We start from the raw sequence: 16,932 nt of genomic DNA on the forward strand, positions 1-16,932 counted from the left end.
CTCCTCCTTTCCGTAGATCCTCCATCGTAGGAATCGTCGCCATGCTGTCTACTCCTCCCTTCCCAGCTGCACCACTCCCTCCTCCCCCTGTGTGAACAACATCCTTTAGCTTCGTTTTCAGGTTCGATACCTGGCTCTCCAGACTTCTTTTCTCCTGTTCTAAATTTCGCACTTTCACCTTGAGCAGCTCGACTTGCACTTCGAGCTTCCCGTCAGATTCTCCAGTCGAGCTGCCTTGATCTGCACCTCCGAAGAACGAAAAGAAACCTCCCCCTCCATCCGCCGCAGGCGCTGCTGCTTGCTTCTTCTCGAATTCTTGATACACTTCAAGCTCATCTTTGGTCCGGCTTAACGTCCCCTCTATCTCTTGAATTTTATCCAGGAGATCTGTTTTCTCCTTAAGATAGTCAGCCTTCTCTTCTTGTAGTGAAGTGAGCTGGACCTTCTGTCGACGGTATGCATCGAGGAGCTTCTCATACTTCGATTTCGCCGCTTCATACTTAGGCAGAGGTACGACTCCTGTGGCCGCCGCTTTAGCTAAATCGACTGTGTTTCCTTTCTCGAGGTCGAAAAAGCCTTTATCTGATCCGAGAGAAGCAAGAAGCTTACTATCTCCTTTTGCTAAAGGAACCACCCCAGCCTTCGCCTCTCCTGCTTGTGCTCCTCCTCCTCCTTTGGCTCCATCTTCACTCTTCTCTTCTTTCTTGATCTCTCCTCCTTCTCCTTTCGCAGGTACAGAAGCAAGACGTGAGAGAGCTTCGTCGAGTCGCTTCTTTAAATCGACGTTTTCCTTCTCTAAAGACGCCAACTTCTCTTTCACTTCATTCAACCCTCCTTCCCCTACAGTCTCTACAGCTTCGCCTTCCTTCTTCTTCTCTTCTCCCTCCTTTGTATTATCTCCTGCTTCTTGTTTCGCTTCCTGATCTTTCTTCTCTTCTCCAGGCGGTCGCTCCCGAGTTCTTCTCTCTTCTTCAAGTGACTTCTTTAAATCGTTGTTCTCCCTCTCTAAAACTTCGATTCTTGACTTTAAGTCTTTTATCTCCACTCCCTCTCCTCCTTCATCTTTCTTCTTCTCCTCCCCTCCTTCTCCTTCACCTTCCTTCTTCTCTCCTTCTTCTTTCTTCTTGTCTTCTTCTCCTTCCTTCTTCTTCTCCTCCTCTCCCTCTCCACCTTCTTCTTCTTCCTTCTTCTTCTTCTCTCCTCCCTCTCCACCTTCCTTTGCCATCGCCTTCTTCGGCGGAGGTAGGAGCGACGGTTTCTTCTTAGGGACACCTGCTGCAGCGCCATCTGAAGTAGAAGGAGCAGAAGAAGAGGAGGCTTTCTGTTTATATTCTTCAACTGCTTTCTGTAAAGCTTCTTTTTCTTCTGTCAACTTGGCGATCTCTTTCTTTAATCGTTCACCTTCTTCCTTCGCATCTTCAAGTTCCTTGGACTGAGAAGGTCCTGCGCTTTTATCTTCGCTCTCTGGAGGAGAAGGAGGCTTCTTTTCTAACAGATCCTTCAGCTTCTTCACTTCTGCCTCTAACTCTTCGATTCTCTTCGCTTTCTCTTCAGAAGCTACTCCACCGGCAGTAGCGACATTTTCAGGGAGAGAAGGAGAAGAAGAAGAGGCTTCTGGCGCGACCTTGTTCTTATCTACCTCTTCTCCTTTACTCTTTAGAGATTCGAGCTCTTTCTTAAGAAACTGATTCTCTTCTTGAAGTTTCTTGATCACCCTTTCTTTCTCTTCCTTCTCTCCTCCTTCTTTCTCGGTACTTATCTTCTCATCGTCCTTCTTCGCTTCTCCTTCTTCTTTCTTCTTCTCCTCTTCTCCTTCTTCTTTCTTCTTCTCTTCTTCTTTTCCCTGTGCTGGAGAAGGCGCTTTCTTAGCTGGAGGGGGCTTCTTCTTTGGAGGCGGCGGCGAGGGAGAAGCAGAGGGAAATTTCTTTAGAGGTGTCGCCGAAGAAGAGGAAGAAGAAGCTGAGCTATCATCTTTCGAGAGCTCAGATGAAGAGGAGAGCCTTCCTTCAAGATCGGAATTCTTCTTCTTTAAATCTTCATTTTCTTCTTGAAGTTTCTTTATTTCTTCTTCGAGCTTGTTTTCAACTTTCTTAAGTTCATCCACTTCATGGCGCAGATCTTCGAGATCTTTCAAAGCTGTCGATGGAGACGAATCCCCTTCTGCTGGTTTGGTGGGAGGGACTTCATCTCCTGGCTTTTTCTCTGAAGATTTCTCTGCAACTTCTTTCTTTAGGAGATCTATCTGTTTCTTTAGATCTTCGTTCTCTTGTTTCAGCTTCTCCATCTCTGCGGATTCTGATCCACCATCTTTCATTGGTTTTTCTCCCTCTTCTTCTTTCTTTTTCTCCACCTCGCCTTTCTCTTCTCCGTCTTTCTCTCCTTGTGCTCCTTCTCCAGGTCCTTTCTGAGGAGTCGCTTCCTTCAGCTGCGAGACTTCCTTTCGTAGATCTTCGTTCTCTTTTCTTAGCTTACTAACGTCTTCTTGAAGGGTCTTGATCAAGTCTTCTCTCTCTTTCTCCTTGATCTCCTTGTTCTCCCCTCCCCCCTCTACAACTCCTGGAGCTTTGCCGCCTTCTCCTTGGTCTCCCGCCTTCTTAGGGGGGGGAAGTCCAGGAGTGGAAATTTTACTTTTCATTGGAGGTTTACTTTTAGCTCCAGACCCAGGGGGTAAGGGAGGCTTAGGTTTCTTTGGAAGATCTTCTCCTTCTTCTCTTTTCTTTTCTCCGTCTTCTCCTCCTCCTCCTCCTCCTCCTTTCTGATCACTTTGGGTCTTCTGAACCTCTTTCTTCATATCATCTACTTGCTTTTCAAGATCCTTGATACGATCTTTCAACTCCGAATTCTCTTTCTGAAGCGAAGACATCTTCTCTAGTGCTTCCTTCTGCTTTTCGAGATCTTTCTCGCCTCCCTCGCCTTGGCCTTCTCCAGGTGTAGTTACACCTGAAGAAGATGGCGGGGGGACACTCGATTTCTTCGGAGGAGGAGGGCTTTTCTTCTTTCCAAGGGGAGGAGCACCCACCGGCCCCTTCCCTGGGGGTGGGGGTGGTACTTTCTTTCCTTCTTCATCTCCGTCCTTCTTCTCCTCCTCCTCCTCTTGTTTTCCTTCTTTTTTCTTTTCTTCAGTTGGCGGCGGGAGTTTCGCGCCTTGTTGACTTTGGAGATCTTTCACTTGTGCAAGTAGTTGCTTCTTCTCTTCTTCAAGTACAACGACTTTCTTTCTCAAGTCGTCATTCTCTCCTTTCAGCTTCTCATATTCCTCTACCGAAACAGGAGGATTCTCATCGCTTTTCTTCTTTTCCGATGTACCGGGCGAAGAAGCAGACGAAGCCAAATCCGAAGAAGAAGAAGAAGGAGCAGGAGGTAGCTGTGCTTTCTTCGGAGGCGGTTTAGCTTTACTTGAAGAAGGCGGAGGAGGAGGTGCGGGCGCTTTTGGAGAAAGAGAAGAAGAGGATGTTTCTCTCTGTAGAGTTTCGATTTGCTTGAGGAGATCTGTCTTTTCTAACTTGATCTTCTCCAGTTCATTAGCTGTAGATACACCTGATTGTCTTTGACTTTCGATCTCTTGTTTCAAGCTCGAAATTTCGTTTCGGAGATCCCGATTCTCAGCCTCAAGTTTCTCCATGACTTCAGGTGTACATACACCCCCCCTTTGTTGTTCTCCCTCACCTATAGAGGGAGAAGGAAGAGGACGAGAGACCTTCGAGCTTTTCAGAGGAGAAGGGGGGAGAGACTTCGCTTTGCCAGGAGTTGGTAGACCTCCTTTTGAAGAAGGAAGAGGGGGTGCTTTCTTCATTCCGTCAGGCCCAGATTTGGATGGAGGGGGAGCCGCCATTGTTGTCGAAGCGTCACCCTCTCCTTCTGGTTTAATCGTTGAAGAAGACGATAAAGCATCTGTAAGTTTTCTCTGGAGATCACTATTCTCTTGTGACAGATCTTTTACACGCTTCTCGAGTTCTTCTATCTTCTTCGCTAAGTCTTTCGCAGCTTCATTCTTCGCGAATCCTTTCTCTCCTTTGCCTCCATCTCTCTCTCCTTCTACCTCCCCCCCTGGAAACGTAGAAGAAGAAGAAGAAACAGCTTCTTTCTTCGCTATCTTAGCCGATGGTGGGGGTGAAGTCGATTTCTTTGAAGGGGGTGGAGAAAGGATGGACTTTTTCTTTCCTCCTCCTTCGAGTCCTTCTTGAAATCGTACCTTCGGCACCGAATCTTTTCTGAGCATCGAGAGCTGTCTCTCTAATTCATTCGTCTGTTTGGAAAGCTTGTCTTTCAAGTCATCTCTTTCCTTCTTGAGTTCATTAATCTCTTCTCTTAATCTTTCAAGATCTTTCTCAGATATCATCTGACTCTCTTTCCTGAGAAGAAGGTCTCCTTCTTTCTTTTCTGTCGCCGTATCTACACCTGGCGAAGTTCCTGGAGAAGGCACCCCAGCCTTTTTGGAAGGCAGAGAAGCTTTTTCAGGTGTATGTACACCTGGAGAGGAAGACGGCGGCATCGACTTCTTCTTCGGAGGCACCGACAATGGAGCTTTCTTGTTCGGGGGAACCTTGATACCAACACCTCCCTCTTCTTTTTCGCCTCCTTCTCTCAAAATTTCTCCCTCTTTCTCTCCTTCTTTTCCTCTTCTTTCTTCTAAAGACTTCAATTTCTCTTCGAGCTCTTCCACACGCTTTGCCAGTCGTTCCTTTTCACTCTGAACTTCATTCAATCGGATCTCTAACTTCTGCATTCTCTCCTTTTCTTCTTCTCTCATTTCTTCTACTTCAGCCCTATCACTAGTTACGCCTGTCTTAGCAAGAGGACAAGAAGAAGGGGGAGGGACCGCAGATTTCTTTTTACCTGCGGGAGAAGGAGGAGGACCAGCAGGAGTAGTAGATTTCTTTGGAGGAGATTTCTTTGAAGGGGGAGGAAGAGAAGGAGATGGGACAGAAGTAGGAGATGCCTTTCCTTCTTCTTCTTCTTCTTGTCCTTGTACCTTCTTGTCTCCTTCTTGAAGAGAAGTAGGAGGAGCAGAAGAGATCTGCTTCTTCAAATCATCTAATTGAGAGAGGGTGTCCTTTAGCTGGGTATGTAGATCCTGATTCTCCTTCTCTAGATCCTTCAGTTTCTTCTCTAACAAGACAGCCTTTTCTTCTTCCTCTTCTTTCATTCCTTCTGGCTCAGCTTGCTTCGCTGTACCTGATGGGGGAGGCGGTAGCATCTGCGTACTTTTCTTCTTCATAGGGGGAAGAGAAGGAGCAGAAGCTTTCTTCGTTTCGCTGGCTGGCTTGTCGGTCGACAGTTTCTGTTGTAGAGAAAGGATATCCTTCTCTTTCTCTTGTAACTTTCCTTCAAGGTCTTTCACTTGATTCTGAAGGACTTCTTTCTCTTTCTCCAACTTCTCAATTTCCTCTTTCAATCTCTTGACCTCCTCTCCCTTCTCAGCATCTCTCTTTCCTTGTTCTGCTCCTTCTGCTTCCTCTGAAGGTAACGGTGGAATACCCGCCTTCTTTATAGGTAAAGAAGGAGAGGCTAAAGTCTTCTTCTTCGCAGGAGGTAATAAAGAACCTCCCTTCTTGCCTTTCACAGCTGGACCCTGTGGAACAACTCCTTCATCTTCTCCTTCCTTCTTCTCTCCTTCTGCACGTTCTTTTGCGACTGGTAGAGATTTCATGGCTGTACTGGAAACGGTCTTCTCAAAGTCAAGAAGCTTCGCCTTAAGAGATCCATTCTCTTCTCTTAGCTGAACGACTTCTCTCTTCAGGTCGGCCAGTGACACCTCATCTTCTATCTCTCCACCTTTCGGACCTTCTTCTTCTTTTACACAAGATGCCGGGGCAGAAGGAATCTTTCCGAGAGCTTTCTTCTTCAGAGGGGGAGAAGACGTTTTCGCTTTACTCAAGCCGACTTTAGGCATGGTAGCAGCCTGTGATTCTCCTTCTTTTTCTCCTTCTCCATCTTCAGGTGGAACTACAGCTGAAGAAGAAGGGGGAGAAGGAGGAGGAGGGGATGGAGAAGACTTCTTCTTCGGAGAGGCAGAAGACATTCTTCCTTCTTCTCGTTTCACAAGATCAAGATTCTGTTTCTGCAATTGAAGAAGTTCTTCTCTCATCTTCTCGACCTGTCCTCTTAGTCTTACCAATTCTTCTTCTTTCTCTGCTTGGATCGACTCTTCTCCTCCTCCTCCTTGTTCTCCCCCCTTCACTCCTACACCTAATGCTTTCTTTCCAAGACCTATTCCTCCACCTACTGCAGCCTTGGCAGCCTTCCCCCCTAGCACACCTTTCTTAGGAACCTGTGAGCTTACAGACACTTCTTCTTCTTCTTTTCCTCCTTCTTGTTCTTCTTTCTCAGGCACCCCCATCTTCGCCATAGGGCCTGCTTTCTTACCTACTGCACCCTTCCCCAGTAGCGGCGCTTTTAGAGAAGAAATTTTCGACGGGATGCTCTTCTTCGCTCCCTCTCCTGCTGACTTCGCCTCTCTTCCTTGATCTTCTACAGCAGCTTTAGTAGAGGAAGAGAGAGATGAGATCTCCTCTTTAGATATAGGGGATGACGAAGAAGAAGATGCTTGAAGTTGTGTCTCTAAGCTTTGCACTTTCGTCTTTAGATCTTCGTTTTCATGTCTTAACTTGTGTAGCTCTTCTTCCAAAGCTCTCATATTCTCATTGGTCTTGTCTACCATAACCGCTTTAGCTCCTCCTACTTTCCCTTCTGCTAACGGAGATTTTCCTGAGGATACACCCGATGGCGAAGATGAAGGAGCTGTAGATACACCAGGACCCACCCCCAGTTTCTTCTTTGGTAGAGGGGCACCTGTCGAAGAAGAAGCAGAGGGAGACATCTTTTTCCCTGTCTTGAGACCCCCAGGGAGCAGAGAAGGAGGAGCTTTCTTCGTCTTCTGTTCTTCTTCTTCTTCTTCTCCTCCTCCAGCAGGCTCGAGACCACCGGAGTCTGAAGGGCTCTCCTTCTCTTCTGAAACGTGTTGTGAAGGTGCCAGAGAGATCTTCTTTTTCAACTGAGAATTCTCCTCCATGACAAGGGCAAGTGTATGCTGGAGCTTAAGAATCTCTTGAGCTAGCTGAGGCACCGACGCTCCTTTAAAAGCCGCAGCTACAGCTTTAGCTGTCTTTCCGGGAGGAGGTAATCCTGGCTTGCTCTTCACACTTCCCCCTTTTGTGCTTACAGCAGGAAAAGATGAACTCTTCTGAGAAATGAGAGGAGAAGAAGGAGACAGGTCTTGTTCTTCTTCCTCTTCTACAGCCGTCGACTTCTCTTTGCCTTCTTCTTGCTTTGAACTACCAGAAGAGGAAGTTGGAGGAGCAGGAGATGAGACCTTTCCCCCTGTCTTTCCTAAGAGTGACGAGGCTGGGGCTTTCGTCTTCGTGGCGAGCGACGAAGGAGGAGAAGAAGAAGAGGAGCGGAGCGTTTCATTCTCTTGCGTGAGGGTTTGAACTTGTTTCTGGAGATTCTCTTCTTTCTCTTGGTATTGTTTGATCGTTCCTTCATATTCGCTCTTCATCTTGTCCTTTTCTTCCTTCTCCTTAGCTAGGTCTTTCTTAAGGGACTCGACAAGTAGTTCAAGCTCCTTCACCTTGGACTGAGAAGAAAGGAGGTCTTTTTGTAAGTTTTCGGACTCTTTGAGAGCAGCTGACTTCTCGAGCTTCTCTGCTTCCAAGGCTTGTCTCAGAGGTTCTTTACCTTTCTCAGCTTCAAGCATTCTCTCGAGAATCTCCACTTTCTCTGTCTCCTGTCGCTTGAACTCTTCATGGTATTCTTCCACTTTCTTCTGGAGCTCGCTCTCTCTTCCTCTACTATAAGAATCATTCTTGGCATGCATCGTCTCAGCCATCTGTTTCACTTCAGACATCTGGGATTTCCATCCTTCTTCCTTCACTTTGAACTGAGCTCTCTCCGTTATAAGGACCTGCTGTAGATCAACTAGCTTTCCTTGGAGCTCCGATATCTGCTGGTGGGCTCTCTTCACTTCAGAGGTCTCAGAGAAGCTTCTCTCCTCTGACGCTTTGACACGTCTTTCTAAGTCTTTACATCTCTCTTCAAGTCTCTGTCGTTCTAAGAGATCACGTCTTTTCTCTTCTTCTCTTTCTCGGTCTTTCTCTTTCTCTTCTTCTGCGGCTTTTACAGCAGCCAACTCCCTTTCTCTGTCTTTCTTAAGAGGTTGAGGGAGAAGATCACGCCCGTTCCCTTCCCCCCTGGAGATTCTTTCTCGACGACCATCGGGGAGGGAAGAAGGGATTGGATGAGATAGAGATAGAGGAGAAGCAGAAGAAGATGAAGGGGAAGAAGAAGGCGAGAAAGAAGAGGAGATTTTCGATTTGACAAGATGATCTAAGCCATGCTGTTTCTGAAGTTCGAATTCTAATTGAGAGATATGAGATGTCTTCTCCTCTAACTGCTTTTTCAATTCATCTGTATAGCAGAGTAATGCATGCACTTTGTGCTGGATATACACTGTACCTCTATCTACTTGATCTCTTCTCCCTTCTTCTTGATGTCTTCCGAATATCTTTCCATTCTTCTTCTTCATATCTAGCATCTTCCTTTTCCTTTCCTCTTCATCCTCTCCATTCTTCACTCCAAGATATTTCTTCATCCAGAGACTCTCGACAGGTCTAGCTGCAAAGGCATTCTGCAGAGACGCCTCGGTCATATGACCTGCCCTCTTCATGGTAGAAAGAAGGAGATGCTGAGGATCTTGTATTCTTCTTTCTCTTGTTTCTTTCCTATCTATTTGAAAGGAAGATTCATAGTCCTCTCTAAGAGGTAAATAAGGAGAAGAAGATGAGAAATATCTCGCTTTCATATCTTTCTTTTGACTCCCTTTATCTGAAGAAGAGAGAAAAGACGATAGTACCATCGTAGATCTCCCCCCTCCTTCTGCTTCTGTTCCTCCTCCTCCTCCTCCTTCATCTTTCATCCTATCTTTCTGCTCTTCATTCATGATGCTTCTCCTTCTAAAGAGATCTTCTCTGTCTTGTTCTTCTTCTTTTTCATTCCCTTCACTGGGTAGCACGAGGTCATCTCTTCTGTCTCTTCTTTCATTGTCGTGTTCTGTCTCTTCATCTTCTTCCTGGCCCGGGGCTTCTCTATCGAAAAGGAGGAGTTGAATCTGAGAGAGAAGAGAAGAATACTGTCGATTTCCCTGTAAATAGCCGAGAATCTTTTGTATAATATTCTCGAGAATATACTTCTGTCGCACGAGCTGAAGAGACCTCTGTCTCTCATCTAGAAACTTTCTCTTTAGAGACATGTTCTGACCTTCGAGTGTCTCTATCGATGTATAGCATCGATGTAATTCCTTAGATTGTAGAATACGATCTCCTCTTGTTAAGAAATTCTCCAAGAAGAGATTCTCAGCCTTCAGACTTTTCGCTTCGATCACAGTTTCTCGGTCGATAGTCAATCTCTCCACAGTGGTCTTGAGGATTTGCGACGTTCCTTTCTTCGCTTTTCTTAAGTGATTTCGAGAAGCCACTTGATGGCGTAATCTCTCGATCTCTTCGAATGAAAGATTCAAGTACCGCTGAAGTTCTTTGACTTTCTCATAATAATAAGAGAAAAGAGAGGAAGAAGAGGGGGGGGGATGAGGTGCGTAAGAGAGAGAAGGAGAGGTCTGATGGGACTGAAGAAGATAAGGCGTATTTCTTGAAGGCTTGCCATCCGTCATGACGGTTTCGAGGAAATTAACAAGGTCTTTACCTGATTGAGTAATGTCTCCTTCTTTTCTTGACGAGTTCATGGTCTTCTTCATAGCGTCTTTGAAGGCTATGGCTGAAGAAGAAGAAGAAACAGAAGAAGAAGGAAAGAGATGGTCTCTCTTTCTTTTAGACATCTTCCTTCTATCTTTCTTTCGAGCTCCATTGGAAGACCATACACGAGGAGCTTTTCTTGTGATGACGAAAGACGACGTAGAAGATGATCGAGGAAGAAAACCGACAGAAGAAGAAGAAGAAAGAGACGAGGTAGAAGAGAGAGAGAGAGATCTACAAAGATGACTTCTCCTCGGCGTTCTACATGAGCGTGATAGCGTGAAGGTAAGAGGCGAAGAAGGTGGCGATACAGAAGAAGAAAAAGAAGAAGGTGAAGTTGTAGAAACCTTATAGAAACGAGGAGGTTTCCTTCTTGAGAGAGATCTATCGAACGATGAGGTAGGGTGCTGAATAGCGAGACAAGAAAAAGATCCATCACGTCCTTGAGAAGGAGTTCTTCTACACGCAGAAGATGCTTGGAAATCCTCTTCATCCTTATTAGCTCCTAGACGGGTCGTAGTAGGTTGCCGTTGAATTTTGAGAAAGGGAGAAGAAGATCGAGAGCGTGAAGGAAAATCCTCCTGACCATCGACGTTGTTCTCCTGAGATCTATCAGCATCGAGACCCCCTCTACTAGGACTAGAGTTGTAACTGCCATCATATCCTTCCTTGTCGTCTTCTTTCTGAAGAGACTCGGGCTTTCTTCTCCGACTATTGGACTGAGGTGAAGATCTACTACCTCTCTGAATGAGGAGAGGAGAAGAAGGGAAAGGACAAGGAGGCGGAGGAGGAGAAGAAGAGAAAGACGAACAACTGCAGTAATCCCCGTCAAGATAATGACGATGAAGACACCCCTGAAAGGAAGAAGAAGAAGAATACGAAGGCCGATGATAGTAGAAGAAATGAGGTGCAGGAAGAAGGCAACAGCAGAGCTCTTCTCCTTCTCTCTTTTTTCCTCCTTCGTCGATCCATCGTCTCGTCACCAAACACGAGGTTCTTCTTCTCTCCTCTTCAGCCCGCTGTCCATTCTCATCGTCTGATACACATCGGCGAAGACGAAAGATTCCTTCACGTAAAAGACCTCCGCTCTTCTCCTCTCTATCTTCATGATTAGATGAACAACATCTCCCATTCACACAAGAAAGAGAATGTTGAGGAGAAGAAAAACCTCCTGAAGCTCGAATCGGGGGGGATGAAGAAGCGACTCTTCTTCTTCTTCCCCTTCTTCTCCTTCCTCTGCTACCTGTCGAACTATCACATCTTCTCCCTGTCCTGACTCGATCTGTGGCTTCTTGTTTTCGCCAGTCTCTTTCTTCTTCTCCTTTTCTTCGTGAGTTAGATCTATGAAGAGAGGATGATGCCGGAGACCCTCTATTCCTAGTATAAGTAAGAGTCGTCGGAGTTGGAAGACTGCTACTCCCGTGAGAAGGATTATGTCCTGAAGAAAAAGAGGAAGAGACCATGTAACGAGGAGAGTTCAGCAAGGTGCTGTCCTTCTTCTTCTTTTCTTCTTCTTCTCCTCCTCCTCCGATTCCGATTCCTTTCTGAGGCTTGCATGGTAGGAGAGCTAGACCTAAGGGAGAAGAAGGACATCGTCTGATAGGAGGAGAAGGAGGAGAACAAGAAGAGGAGCCGCCGCTAGGTGGCGAGATAGATGACGCAAGACCTCCTTCACTCGAAAGAGAAGGGGAAGCACACGGAGGAGGTCGAGAACGTGTTGGTTTGGAGAGAGATGAATAGGAAGATTTCTTCGCTTGAAGTTGGGACAGAGTTGACCTCCTTAAAGGAAAGAAAGAATTACCAATAGAAGATGACGATGTTAATGAAGGACGATCTTCACACGCCCCTCCTGTCTTCGAGCGAGTCGTCGGGATCAGGGGAGAAGCATCGACACCCGATGAGAAAGAAGAAGAAGACGTTTCTCCTCTAAGAGGACCTGGATCATCGTCATTATCTGGATTTCTCTGATTTGATCTTCTCGATGCTGGAGACAGTTGAGTGATCTTCTCATTCTTTGAAGCAGTAAAAGGGGGAAAGGCAGGCGGAGGTGCACGTGGCTGGATCACTGGGCCTGCTGTAGAAGGTGTGTTGAAGGAAGATAGGAGATAGCCTGGGCCATTCCCTTCATAGAGAGGTAATGATGGAGAAGGGGCAGGAGATGGAGAATAAGAAGAAAAAGAGCGATGATCAGAAGGTCGGTAACTTAACGCTGAAGAAGTAGAAGCAGGAGGAGGAGGTGGAGGTGGAGAGGCAGGGAAGTTTGAGATAGGAGAAGGATACATAGATGGACTTCTTATCGAAGACAGGAAACCGGCAGGAGACGGAGACATCTGAAGAGGTTGATGGAAAGAAGAGGAAGGAGGATAAGAGATAGGGAAAGAAGAAGGAGAAGCTCCAGAAAAATGACTTGAAGGGTGAAAAGAAGGATGATAATGAGAAGGCGGAGATAGAGATTTAAGAGGGCCCGCACGGTCGTGATGATGGAGACTGTTCGGAGAAGAGACAGGAGACACCGATGATCCACTCGGAGGATAGGGAGACGGAGAGATGAAGGCACCCTTAGGAGGGGCTATTGAAAGAGATGAAGGATAAGGAGGCAACTGGCAATGATAAGAAGTATAAGAAGAGGAAGGAGCAAAATACTTATTACCACCTTCTCGAGACGAAGCTATAGAGACACCAGGAGGTGCGATGAAGATTCGAGGTGTAGATTCGCTCATAGCATCTCCTAGATGAGGATCAGGAGCTGGAAGAGACAGAGGAGGGCGATCTGAACAAGGAGAGAGAGGAATTCGTTGAGCAGCGGTCTTAGGAGGAGGTGGAGAAATCGACGTTGAAGAAGAAAAGTTGTTTGAAGAGGCCTTTTGATAAGAAGAGGAGAAGGAAGGGAGACGATAAGAAGAAGATAAGGCGGAGAAAGAAGGAGTAGATAGCGAGAGAGAATTCATTTGCGAAAACGAAGAAGAAGGAAGGGGAGGAGGAAGAGACGTTGAAGGAGAAAAAGATGAGGAGATGGGCTGCAAGTTAAAAGGAGGATGACGATGAGGGGGAGGAGAAGGCAGAGAAGAAGAAGTGGAAGGGTATGCATGTGAAGTGTCTTCTCTATCTAAGAATCCTTGTTCTCCTTCATTTTCTCTATCTAGAAAGGAGGTCGAAGAAGAAAAGGAATAAGAGGAAGAAGCATACCCTCCATCCCGTTCTCCTGCGTGAAGAGGAGAGAGTGACGAGGATGAGGAGGGGCCAGCTGATACAGGAGACGGAGACACCATCTTCAGAAGACCTTTCGATAAAGATAAGAAACAAACACAAGAGACATCTTTACTTGTCCCTAAGAAGATGACGCATAGAAGAAGAGACCAAGTAAAAAAGCGGAAGAGATGAAGCGAAGCCTCGGCTTGTGTATACCATCATATCTATATGTGGTTTCCCTACATCTTCGGGGAGAAATATACGAAAGAAAAAGGATAGACGGAAGTAGAGTGGACGTCATCGTCATCAACTGTTCTTAGCTTCCCTCCCTTGAATGATGAGAGAGAGACGGACGACGGGCGAGGAAAGGATCCATTCTACAGTGTCTATACATCCAGACATTCCTTGCCCCCTCCAGTGAAAGGAGAAAAAGAAGTTCCTGAATGACTTCCAGGCAGGGAGTAGACTAGGAGATCTTCTCTACTTTCTTTTCGAAAGTTCTTCCGGATCGTTACGGGTCTCCTCCTTCTTTCCTCTCCTTTAAGAGAAAGAGAAGTTGTCCGTGACACAGAAAGAAAGAAAGAAGGAAAGTTCCACATCCTCGTAAGCCTTCATTTTGCATCACTGTCCCATCCGTCTCACAAGAGACAAGGCACCCACTGAAACATCTTCCAACTGAGGGCGCGGAGAAAGAGGAAAAAAGGAGAAAGTTGGAGACCCGCGGGACGGAGACCCTGAGCAGCTGACGGGGCGAGAGAACTGAGAAGCAGACTGGCCAGGAAAAAATCATTCTTTTATACTTGGGCTCTCCTTCATCATCGATCAGACGAAGAAACTCCACAAAACTTCACCCGTAGAAACGAAGAGAGGGTGTACCGGAAGGTAGATACGTCTCCTTCTTAGAAACTCTACATCAAAGGCTGTGTTAAAGAGAGAACGAAACGGAGAAAAAGAAAGAAAATGATACGGAAGAGATAACCAATCGAAACAAGACGAATTGAAAGAAAGATATGAAGCCTCCAACAAGAGATGGAAAGTCTCTGGAGTGAAACTTATGCACAGAACTTTCTCTGTGAATCTCCCTGTCCAATGAAATCTTGACGAAAAGATCCGGTACGAAATCTTCGCTTTGTGAACACTTCATTCGAACCTTCTTCGTTCACCGGAAACAAAAGAAAAACGAGAAAAGCCCATTTTTCGAGCGGCTGTCGAACTCCCCGAGAGTCGAGCCTTTCGTGTTGCGATGCTAGCGGCAAGTCCCGACAAGCCAGTCACGCCAGAAGAAAGAGAAGAAGGTGAATGACAACCCAAAGAAGAAGGTTTGAGTTTAAAATCTTAGCTTCTCTCTTCTTGAGCAAAAAAATCAGCTTCTTCTCCTCAGAAAGGCTCACTTTCCAACGATAAATAAGGCTTGAAAGGCCAGCAGCTTCTTCGTGACCATGACCAGCCAGCATCGACAGTCTCCGTAGCTCGGACAGCCGAACACGCTGTATGTGTCCGGAGTGATTTTTCGTGTATAAGCCGTATGTCACCCGCGGGCGTTGCAAGCGGTCAATTCGACTCTCATCTACCTTGTCCGTTAGAACTTTCTCGGCTGAAACGTCTGTTTCATTACATTGTTGTTCCACGAGAGCCTCACGAAAGCTTTTTTGATGGAGCCATGGCCCTTCTTTCTACAACACCTCTCTCTCTTACCTTGTCAGACCAGCGAGATCTCTCCGGTTACGAAGTCGATGTGGTCGAGAATTCTGCCCTAGTGCGCTGTCAGTAAGAAGACGTTAACCGTAGATACCAGGGAGAGTCTCCTGGTAGGAGTAGGGAGGCAGATCCAACCCTCTTCCCATGGAGTGGCTGGCTGGCTGAGGGCTTTCGCCTCTCTTGCCCCTCACGTCACCTTGGTCTGAAGCAAAAGAAAGTTTCTTGAAGCCACACCTCTACCTGTAACAAAGTCACGGAACTTCTATCAAAACTTTCGTTACTCGTTAACTTACCGGAGATAAAACAGTGTCCCGTTCAGGGAGTCAAAGACATTCATCAGGTTTTCCCACTGTCTTTTGTCACAGCACGTTCGGTCAACTTTGTCGTTCTTTACTTCACGGGGTCGCCTACCCCCCCTTCACCTTACAGAGGAGGGAGAGAAAAGCAAGGCTTTCCCCCGGTCACACCCTGGTAATCGGACAGACTTTAGCAGCGGGCGCTGCGTCCCTCTGAATACCGGGAAATTCTCTGAAGGCCAAGAATCCCTCTCTCGGTTACCAGACTGCTGAAGCTTCCATTGTTGCTCAAGGCCGGACTGACTTCTTTTCGTCTCTTCTCGCACAACTGAAGTAAACTCAATCTCTTATCGATCTTCCGTCGGAGGTAAGAGGAAGCAATAAACTTGCTTCTTCGTGTGCGAAAAGAAAGGATGACCGAGGAGATTCTGAATTTCCACAGTAAGGATTCTCACTTGCTTCGTGTCCTACCCAAGAAAAGTTTCACGGGTTCAGAGAGAGAGTACCACCATCTCTCAGTTTTCTTCACATACTTGTTGTATTAGAGTCAGTCCTTTTCCAATGCCTACTCCTTCCCCCCTGCTTAGTAGGTCTTGTCGTAAAGCTTGGCCATCTACGACTAGATCACTGGGGCTTTCTTCACATCTCTCTCAAAGATGGCGACAGGGGGGGGTGAACGTGAACCTACCTGAAGCAGCTCATACGCTGTCCTTCGCAATTCCCTGTCACTCGTCTCCACACTTCCTCTATATGATCTCTCTTTCTCAACAAATCTTTCTTCCTCACCGTTTCTTCTTCCAGGGGACTCCTCTTCCCTACCCAAACAGCTGTTCTCTACTCTATTTCTTATTCTTTGTGCTCGTTTCTGTTCTATTCTAGTTGGAATCTCTGTTTCTTAGTATCTCCTGGTAAAGAGAAGACGACAGAAATGGAGGAGTCGTTTCTGTCGCCTGTCTTAAACCCGTCCAGTCCGTCTCATGAGAGAGATCAGCGGGCATACCATGACCTACAGCTCAAAGAGATACGTCACATTCACCTTTGAGTTAAAGCGTACGAGGTGTGAAACCGCGGAGCACAGGATACGGCTTAAGCTCCTATATATGTTGCGCTCCAACTAGGGAACCCTTCTTTTCTCTCTCTCTCCTCTCTTCTTCAGCCTGAGACTTCTCTTAGTACTGACTTAACGATGGCTTTACTGTACGGACATCTTCATCTCCTCTTTCTTTTCTGTTGAATTTCTTCTGCTCCTGCCCCTCCTTCTCTCGTTTCTTCATCGGTCCCCTTCCTCGCCTCGGTTTCTGCAACCCGCCAATCTCTGTTATGTTCTATCTCTTCTCAAGATGAGACTATACTTGATCGTTTTTCTTGGTGGCTCTCTATCTGCCTCCGCTCTTCCTAGGCACTCTCTCTTCTCTTTACGATGACTACTCGAAGTAGTGGTATGGAAATTCCAAATCTAAAACAGGCAGGAGGACGCGAAGGAGAGAAGAACAGAGCTTCAGTGGCAGGCTCCTCTCCTAGGGAAGAAGCCAGTCATGAAAGACGGTTAGAAGAGGAGAAAAAGACAGACTCCAACCTATTTCTTAGTCCTGAGGCAGCAAAAGTCCTAACTGAAACAATAAGCGACACCATCCGGCTCCGCCCTCCTGATCCACTCAAGTATATCGCAGATGCTCTATGGAGACGAAGCGGATACACCCCCGAGTAAGGATCGTAAGAATCGGTGCTTTCAAGAGTAAGGATGGTAAGCGTGACGGATCATCACAGTTGTACGGGCACTCACGATCACAATTCTCCATCTGTCCGAGCAAAAGAATTGTACTTCGGATCAGAAAGAAGAAACCTCTGTCACTCGAAAAGAGGGGTGATCCCATTCTTTCCCGCGGGTGAAGTGCAATGTACTAGTCTAGGAGCCTAGATGTACGGCTGGTAGTTGAGGAAGATGAGGGGGAGAGTTTCGAGTGTATGCTGAGAAAGAGGGCGAGGATTCAAGTCTACTAGCG

The 16,932-nt window shown here is 46.5% G+C and overlaps 2 protein-coding genes across 2 annotated transcripts; one reads left to right on the forward strand and one right to left on the reverse strand.

Annotated features, from left to right (window-relative positions):
- Nucleotides 1-8: 8 nt before the first annotated feature.
- Nucleotides 9-14,346, reverse strand: CSUI_007238 (uncharacterized protein; the record flags this gene model as incomplete). Its single annotated transcript, XM_068067388.1, has 1 exon — nt 9-14,346. A coding segment is annotated over exon 1 (13,005 nt), but the record flags the coding sequence as incomplete, so codon positions are not given.
- Nucleotides 14,347-14,562: 216 nt separating this feature from the next.
- CSUI_007239 (uncharacterized protein) lies at nt 14,563-15,704 on the forward strand (the record flags this gene model as incomplete). Its single annotated transcript, XM_068067389.1, has 1 exon — nt 14,563-15,704. A coding segment is annotated over exon 1 (213 nt), but the record flags the coding sequence as incomplete, so codon positions are not given.
- Between the last annotated feature and the right edge of the window lie 1,228 nt (nt 15,705-16,932).

The sequence above is a fragment of the Cystoisospora suis genome, assembly GCF_002600585.1.
Source record: "Cystoisospora suis strain Wien I chromosome Unknown contig_3770, whole genome shotgun sequence".
Taxonomy (NCBI): Eukaryota; Apicomplexa; class Conoidasida; order Eucoccidiorida; family Sarcocystidae; genus Cystoisospora; species Cystoisospora suis.